Source organism: Pediculus humanus, genomic scaffold, assembly GCF_000006295.1.
Source record: "Pediculus humanus corporis 1103172107457 genomic scaffold, whole genome shotgun sequence".
NCBI lineage: Eukaryota > Metazoa > Arthropoda > Insecta > Psocodea > Pediculidae > Pediculus > Pediculus humanus.
In genome coordinates this window covers 697340-707085 of record NW_002987077.1, presented here as the reverse complement: position 1 = coordinate 707085, position 9746 = coordinate 697340, and the positions used below count along the sequence as shown (strand labels likewise).

General features: G+C 25.4%; 2 protein-coding genes across 2 annotated transcripts; one reads left to right on the top strand and one right to left on the bottom strand.

Annotated features, from left to right (window-relative positions):
• Positions 1–702: 702 nt before the first annotated feature.
• Positions 703–1424, top strand: Phum_PHUM109090 (uncharacterized protein; the record flags this gene model as incomplete). Its single annotated transcript, XM_002424064.1, has 2 exons — positions 703–720; positions 1206–1424. The coding sequence occupies 2 exons, from the start codon at positions 703–705 to the stop codon at positions 1422–1424; spliced, it is 237 nt and encodes a 78-aa protein (XP_002424109.1).
• A 531-nt stretch (positions 1425–1955) lies between these two features.
• Phum_PHUM109080 (uncharacterized protein) lies at positions 1956–2700 on the bottom strand (the record flags this gene model as incomplete). The annotated part of the gene is made up of 3 exons (XM_002424063.1): positions 1956–2047; positions 2153–2334; positions 2672–2700. 3 exons carry the CDS (start codon positions 2698–2700, stop codon positions 1956–1958), a joined length of 303 nt encoding a protein of 100 aa, XP_002424108.1.
• Positions 2701–9746: the final 7046 nt, after the last annotated feature.

The window sequence follows — 9746 nt, the reverse complement described above, 5'->3', positions numbered from 1 at the left end:
TTATTATCATTACTATTATTATTCTTTTTGTCGTAACGGATGTTTCTGCTTTCAATTTTAAAAAGACAATTTTTTTCTCTCACGGTTGGTACCACCTCGCGTAAATGATGTACACTTTATAAAAAAAATTACGTCGTTTTTAAAGTTTGCATTGGTAACAACTACAAAAACGAAATTTCCCATTTTCCCTATTGGAGAGTAAAAGAGGGAAGAAAGGGGAAAGGAGGAGAAGGGGGAAGGGGAGGAAACAAATAAATCGTTTGCGATTATTAATGTTGTTAAACTTATAATTAATTTAATTTTAGTTTTTTTTTTTTTTTACGTAATTATTAACTAATTATTGTTTCTTCTTCTTCTTTTTTTTTCTTCTACGATTCTTACGGTTTTTAAAATTTTTAGTTAATTTTAGAGTCCGCCCTTTCGTGTTATATGTCTAATTTTTTTTTTTTTTTTTTTTTGTTGGTGACTCCACCACCATCCGTTTATTACCACCGTATCCGTATTTAATTGGTTTTAATGGTTCTTTAGGCGAAACAAGTTTTACTTTCGGAATATTCTTTTTTTTTTTTTTTTAAAAATACAAAGATAAACAACCGATGCATTTTTTTTTTATTTGATTCTTCTTTTTATATAATACTATGTAACCGACGCCATTTTAACCAAAAAAAAACTTACATTTAAAGAATTGTATCGAAAATTTAAATGATAATTTTTTATCAAGTGTGTTAAAGGTTGTTTTATTGGCACAGGTACAAAAAAAAAAAAAAACTCGTGAGAAAATAATTAAATTGCCAAAAAGTAAAGGTTGACCACTAGATATTCGTAGTTTTTTTTTTTTTTTTTTTTTTAATGATAATCCCCGAATGAGGGGAGGGAGGTATAACATAATAAGAGTGCTGTTGTTGATGAGTGCAAGTCAAAACTCATTAAAAACTTTTATTAATTTTTAGTTTAAAAAAAAAAAAAAAAGTTTGAGAAAGATTCGAAATTTAAAATTAAATTTTTTATTTTTGTTTTGATTACAAGGTTAAATTTTGCCAGAGGACGAAATGTCCGTTTATTTTTTTTTTTTTTTGTAATTTTATTTCATCCTTATTATTCCCTCTCAATTTCCCCCCTCCCCCCACCTCGATTTTATAAATCTGATGATTTTTACGTGGTTTTAGTGTGTATGTGTGTGTGTTTGTTGTATGTCTTTGTGACAGGCGTTAATTGAACCTCACTTGGAATTGCCTTTAAAAACTTGCTTATGTGATTTGTTGGGCGTTGCCGGTCGACGCGTGCCGGAAGGACCCTCAAGGGCCGAAGTTTTTCCTTTTTTTTCTTTTTCTTTATCCGCGTGCGTTTACGCGTACGTTCTACACAATGCGTACGTATGTGCACAAATTGTTAAATCGATGTTTAGTTTAATATTAGAAAAATAAATTAAAAGTACTTTTACTCAACGTTAACTCAAAGTTGAAAAGATTGACCTCATTTTTAAAAAACAGGATCGGCAAATTTTTTTTTATTCTTTCGGCTAAATATTTTTTTATTTAATTATTATTATTATTAAAAATAATATTAAAAAGTTTTGAATAATTTATTGCGTTAATTATTATTAATGTAAATTTTTTGGAACTTAACGAAAAAAAAAAAAAAACGAGATGAAGAAGAAGAGAAGAATCTATGAAGAACCTTATGACGGATGAGGAATTTGAATTATTTATCAAGATAAATTTTTTTTTTTTTTTTCATCTTTTTAATATCGAATGGGTTGAGACGTTTCGCCCATGGGCTCGTTGTAAAAAATCGGACGAAGATAAAAAAAAAAAAAAATACTACGAAGTTTAAGATGGAGTAAGAAGAAGAAGAAGGAGAAGGAGGACGGAATAAAAGAGATGAACGATCTAACCGTAAGCCTACTTACTAACGTACTAAACTGACTTATTTGACCTGTTTTAATATGGATATATTCAAGGTGGAAAAATAAAAATAAAAAAAAAAAAATTTTTTGTAGGTGGATACAAAGACTCATCATCATCATCATCGTCTTCTTTTTCTTTTCCTACATTTAGAGATAATATTTATTCGTAAAAAGTGTTGAACCTTAAATTGTTTATAACGGTAGTGATAAAAATTGATAAGGTAAACTTAAAAAAAAAAAACTCACCTTGTTGAAAATAATTAGCTTTTCTCACGTAAACGCATACCAATGCCATAAGTTGTAGTTGCGACAATCTTTGTCTCGTCGAAGGCGGAAGTGGTAAAAGATCTCGTAAATTTGATATTTCTGCATTTATGAGATCTCTTCTCAATTTGCTAGCACCTTTGGTCGATTTGCTAGAATCGAACCTGGAGAAAACAAAAAACAAAAAATTAGGGAATCGTGTGTGAGTGCAAATTCATATATCCAAGGATGAAAAGATGACAACGCATTGAGCGATTCCCAATTCAATCATTTAAAAAAAAAAAAAAAAAAATCCATCTCGGGGGCTTTACTAGCGTGACACAAACACAAACAATGACCGTTTTAAAATTTTATTATACTTTCCCACACACACCAAAGTGGTTAATTTGAATTGCGTGTAAACTTCGGCCCCCGAGTCGATTGCTGCCCGAGCGCATAACAACAAACAACAACAACAACAAAAATCGAATTCATTTAATGACTTTTAAATATCATGTATACAGATCGGAGGAGTGGACATTCTCCGTCATTTTGTTATCGTTTTTTTTTTTTTTTTATTAATAATTTTCTCAAAGGGATTCTTTTCCGGTGGGAAAATCCCTGAGTAAATATTAGCTTTTGTTAGATTCACGATGACTAATTTTTAATTGGATAAAATAATTATTCGATATACGGAATCCAAATTACGCATTTTTACGGTTCGAAACATGGAAACATGCAACAAAGTTTGTCTTATACGAACGTTATTCAAACATTTTTTTTTCTTTTTATTCATTCAAACAAAAGTTTAATAAAACGTTTATAAAAGAAAAACTCATCAAAAATCTAATCGTTTTTAATTTTTTTTTTTCTCTCTTTTTAAATTGTTCGTTCTTATATCGACACCATAAACCACCGAACTGTAATTTACTCAAAAACATAAAAAAAAACTTACTGGAAACAAACATTAAAAAACCGGGGGAAAAAAAACCTTAAAAAAAGAAAATGTGATTAATGTTTTTTTTTTTTTTTTTTTTTTTTTTTTTTTTTTTTACAAAGATTGTCAAATGTTTAAATTGATAACCGGAGGCAAATCACCGATGACAAATGAAGTTTTATCCGGTAATTTGGGGGTCTCCGGAAACAAAACCGACAAAATTCAACCGTGAAATTAATTTTTTCCCTTTAACTTAAACAAAACAATAAAACAAAACTTTAAATAATTTAAATTTATTATTATTATTATTACCAGTGTGAAATAATGTTTTTTTAAATTTTAAATTGATAAAAAAAAAAAAAACTTAAACGTAGTGAAAAAAAAAATAGAAAACGAAGAAATAATATTCGATCTAATAAATTACATTGGATTATTATTATTATTATTATTATTATTATTATTATTATTATTATTATTATCATTAAACTAAAACCGTTAAACTTATGCTAAAATTATTACTGTTAGGTTTTTTAAAAATAATAAAAATTAAAATTTTTATTAAAAATGAATATAATCACCGTAAATTAAATTATGCCCCCCAGCATAATCCATACATCAAATTTAAATTAGTAAACAAACACTTATGTTTTTTTTTTGGGTCGGTTGCCAGAAAAAGTTTCGATCATAAATTAATTTTTAAGTTAATTTTTACGTAACGCTTTTGAATTAATTAATTAATTAATAAGTGACGAGGTGTGAAGTGACGACGACGACGTGACAAAAAGAAGGCGTGACGGAAGTGGAGGGAAGAAAGAGGAGTAGGAGGGAAAGGAAGGGAAAGGGAAGGGAAGACAGGAGATTTTTGATAAGTTAAAAACAACCACAACAACAACAACAACAATTTACCGATGATGACTAAGATGGAAAAATTATCGTTTTCAAGGTCGCTGGAGAAGAGAAAAGTTGAACTTATCCATGGATCGGTTAAAGTTTGATTGATTAAACGATTGGAAGAAAAAAAAATTTTTTTTTTTTAAATTTCAATTAACTCGATACTTAATAATAATAATAATAATGATAATGATAATGCAAAAGATAATAATAATAATAATAATAATAATAATAATAATAATAATAATAATAATAATAATAATAATAAAATTGATTATTAATCGATAATCGTGCATCGAAAATAATTTTTTTTTTTTTTAATTAATCGTTGACAAATTTTCATTTTGTTAATGAAACGATTGAAAACAAAAATTTTAACATTTCAATTTCGTCTAGACTTAATTAAAAAATCTAATCTAACAAACAACAAACTTCAACAAACGGACAACCATAAAAAATTAATTGAAACGGCGCATATAAAAAAAAATAAAACATGTAACAATTGTATTAAAACATGTCATTGTCTCTACAACTCCGATATTTAACTTATTGTTTGTTGTTGTTGCGCGGTTGTTTGTTGTATACTTATCATCGATCGATTTGAAACATTCAAATAATAATAATAATAATAAGAACAATATGAAAATGACGATTAATTTGTACTTGTAAAATTGAAACGAACAAACAAACAAACGAAGGAAAAAGGTTAAAAATAAAAACAAAACGAAAGGATTCGGGGCTTAAACAAAACATTATTAATAAATAATATTAATAATAATAATAATTATTATAATTACTATCATTTAATTAAATTCAGGAAAAAAATTTATAATTTTATCTTGTAATAAAAGTTCATAAGGTCAAATTTACCTTGAAATGACACGCGATGATTAAATGCGTGAATAATAAAAACTGTTTGTTTTCGCAACTTTTTGATTTATATTAAAATAATTTAACCCTCGTAAAAAAATATATAGTTTTTTTTGTGAATGAATGAATGATTATTTATTTATTATAGCGCGTACATTTGACTATAAATAATAATAATAATGATAATGAAAATGATGAGAATATATGTATAGGATGAGCGAGAGAGAGAGGGAAGAAAGTGAGAGGGAAAGGGAGAGAGAAAGGATTTTTTTTCTACGTTCGACAGTACACAAAAAATTTTAAAATTATTTAATAATAATAATATTAATAAAAATAATGATAATGATGATGACGATGATGATGATGATTAGACTAAGTAATACGTAAGAGAGAAAGAAAGAGAGAGAGAGAGGGAGAGAGAACAATAGAAATTGTCAGGTGCGATACTCTTTTCGGCCATTATCAGACATAATTTTTAAAACGTGGTAATGGCCCATGTAAAATGATTGTTGAATAATAATAATAATAATAATAATAAGAACGTCACGGTTCTAATGGCTGTGACTAACAAAAAAAAAAAAAAAACTTTTTATTCTTATTACGTTTTACTTTCATCAATTACGGGGTTTCATATTTGATTTTTTTTTTTTTAATATCGGAATATTCGGTCACAAACTCGTCACGCTCCTGTCGTTAATTTTTTTTTACTTATTTTATGAATGAAAAAAAAAAAAGTGATTTTGTCCATTGTTATCATAACGTGCGCGACAATTCGCGATTTTTGTGTGATGAATGAAAAATAATTTGTTAGCTAATGGGATAAACATGGTGTCGTGTTTACTGAACTTTTCTTCCTGATTTTTTTTGTGATATTATCGATAATGACGTCACGCTAATATTATCGTACTTTTTAAATTTTGTATATTTCGTTAACGATGATAATAATGATAATCGATATATATATATATATATATAATATATATATATATTATATAATTATATATATTATATATATAATAAAAAGTCAATAAAATTTTTAAAATGAACTATAAATACGTAATTTGCAAACTTAACGATAAAATAATTTTTAAAAAATGATAATAAAATTTTTATTAATAATAATAATAATAATAATATTAATAATAATAATATTAATAATAATAATATTAATATTAATAATAATAATAATAATAATTTACTATAAACAAACAATTTGTTTTTAAAAAAAAATCCGGTTTCGGTTTTTTACATCAATGATTTATGTATATCAAAAAAAATAAAAATGGCTCATTTGCTATCTATCTCTCACGGTCGGACCTATATATAAAAAAAATTACGTAATATTAATAATAATAATAATAATAATAATGATAAATAAACAACAACTAAACGACAATAATATTACGTAATAATATTTGTAATGTAACAGTTTTCTTTTTATGAAATCGTTTTTAAATGGTTTTTTCCCATAAATTTTTTTTTTTATAATATATATAAATAAAAAATAATTTTCAATTCGTGATTTATTAAAACAAGGAAATAATGATAATAATGATGATGATAATAATAATAATTTATATAAATTATAAAGGAATGACACAAAATTTCCAACAACAAAAAAAAAAAATTTTTTTTTTTTTTTTAGGGAAAAAGTAACGACGTTAAATAAAAATTCGTATTAAATGATAATAATAATGTAGAGGAAGTATCACGTGACATGTCGATGATTTAATACGTGCTAATGTTAAATAATTATTACGAATAACTGTAAAATCAGTAATAATAATAATAATAATAATAATTTTTTTGTTATATATTTAATAATAAAAAAAATTTACTCGAAATCGACGAAATATTTGTTGCGAGTAAAAAATAGGAGGGGGGAGGGAAATTAAATTGACATTTTTTTTTTTTTTTAAGTGTGACTAAGGTTGGTATTATTGACATAAAAGAGTTGTGGAATTTCAAATCAATGAAGAGGAACAAAAAAAAAAAAAATTTATTAACGTTGTTAATTCTTCCATTGATTTAAAAAATTTTTTTTTAATTTATTTTTTCTGGGAAATTTAAATTTTTACTGTAAATAAATTTACTTTTGCATCATCTACACACACACACACATTTGTAAAATCAAATAACGATTCCACGTGGTGATTTAAATGATAATAATAATAATAGTAATAATAATAATAATAATTTAATAATTCGGTATGCGGCGGTCTTACGCGTAATTACCCAACAAACAAACAAACAAAAAAGAATTCATTAGTAAAAAAACAAATGAACGGATTTGTAACCGTGACCCTAATTAACATTTTTGTTCAGTAACTGAAAAAAAAAAAAAATTTTTTTTAAATTCAAATTTAAATTTAAATTTAAAATTTGTTTTTAAATTTTTTTTAACGGTTTACATCCCTTACCCGATCTCATTTTATTATTGCCCTGTTTTTCAGAAACTCCCCGTCATTTTTTTCTGCTTCTTTTTTTTTTTAAAAAAACAATTTAAGGTTTCGGATTGTTTGTTCAGATTAAATATTTATTTTATTCATTTGTTTATGCATGGCATAAACAATTATTCGTCGCCACCATTACTGTTTTTTTTATTTACCTTATTTTGTTTGTTGTGATTTTTGTTTTTAACAATCGGTCACGAAAATTTGTCACCACCAATTTGGCACCACGTGCCAATAACAAATTTTAGGCGCGAAGGCGAAAACATTTCTGCTAAAAAATTTATTTTTTTTTTGGCGGGTTAAAAAAGGCCAATGTCACGAACGGAAGACGACGACAGGTTTTTTTTTTATTGTACAAAGCGTATAAAATGTATTCGCTGTTTGTTGTTTGTCGGTTACAAATGATTTCGTACTCACATATTTCAATTAGATTTTCTCTCATTCATCTTAACCGGAAGTTGCATAATCGTTTTGATTTCAAAACATTTAAACGACAAGTTTTTACTACAATAATTAATTTTTTTAAATCGTTCGGTGAAAAAATTATAAATAAAAATTTTCCAATTCATCAAACACGTAATAATAATAATAATAATAATAACAATCGAGTGTAAATAATTAACTGTAAAACGATGTTTAAACTAAAAAAAAATTTTAAAGTGATAATTATTATTGTTTGCAAACTCATTTTTTTTTTTTTTTTTTTTTTTTTTAATTTTCCTTTCGAGTTTTCTCTCGAGATTATCGTATCGTATCGAAAATCGTTTTATTTTTTATTTTTTTATTAAACTTTGGAATAGTTCTGGATAAAAATAAATCGAATGGAAGGAACATTCAGAAGAAAATCATTTATTTAAAATTTTATTTTTTTTTTTTTTTAATTTCACGAAAGAGAGAGAGAAAGAACGACGAAACTCTCGTCTTATTAATTTAAAATGAAAAAAAAAAAGAAAAAAAAACGAAAGCTTCAATCAAAATTAAAACCACGTTTTAAAATTATTACTATTATTATTATTATTATTATTAACACGGAACAATCATAAAATAAAAATAATTTGCCATAAGTCTACAAGTTTGAAAAGAAGAAGAAGAATTTAAATTAAATAAAAAAAAAAAAAAATTTTAAACAAGTTTAAATATTTACTAAAAACTTGCCAACATCTTATTATTATTATTATTAAACGTCTCCCCTTACGGTGTGTGTGTGTGTGTGTGTGTGTGTGTGTGTGTGTGAAGTGTATAACAAGATTTACATTAAATTATTATACGGTTCGGCTTTGTTTTTTTTTTTTTTTTATTGTTTTTACTTTTTTTTTTTTTTTTATGTTTTCTCACCTCACGCGATGTTATCCCGATAATATGTTTAAACAATTTCCCCTCTCCTCCCTCCTCCCCTTCCAGCGTAAAAGTTTACTCAACGGTAATATTTTTATTTTTTATTTAATCGAAAATCAAAGTCGAGGGGAAAAAGAAGAGAGTGAGAGAGAGAGAGAGGGGGGGGAGAGGGGAGAGAGAAAGGCAACAACAAAGGGGAAAAAAAATTTTATATTTTTTTTTATTTCCCGCGTAAATTAAAAAAAAAAAAAACGGCAAAACTAAACGGATGAAAACACGCAATTTAAAAAACTTATACCATCAAATGATTTACGGTTTATAATTTAGATTTCTATCAGTTTATCAAAAAAAAAAAAAAACTCGTGACACGCCTACAAAAACCTTTTTAAATAATCTAGGAAAAGAATATTCAATGTGCCAAATATAATAAATATAATATATATATTATTATTATTATTATAAAACGTTATACGAGTTAGTATAAATTAATATTTTTTTCTTTTCCGGAATATATTATAATATATTATAATAATAAAAAAAATTTCGAAATTGAAAAATACTTACAAAAATAAGTAATAATAATAATAATGGTGGTGGTGGACGTAAATATAGTCATAATAATAATAATAATAGTAATAAAAATGGTGAAAAATAAAAAAAAAATTTTTTTTTACGGAAATAATTATTAGATGGGAGAAAATAAATGACGTTTTATTTCCGGTTTCGCGTATGTGTTTTTTTTTGGGGGGAAAATTTTTTTGTTTAAAAGAAAAGAAAATTTATCGGTTGTTGTTGTTGTTGGTACGACTGTGTTCATCCGCATATGTAAAAATAAAAATAAGTTTTTCATTAATACCATTAGAATGGGTTCATCATCGTCATGTTAATTTAATTTGAACATCTTGACGTAAAAAAAAATTTTTTTTTTTTATACTGGACTTGATGAGTGTATTTAACACGTTTAATGCAAACTCGATGTTGAGTTTTTTTTTTTTTTTTTTTTTTTTTTTTTTACATCGGTGTGCCTGAAACCATTTTTTTTTTTTTTTTTTTTGTAAGATAGGAGAATATTAAAGCCGTGGGATACAACAACAACAACAAAAAAATTTGG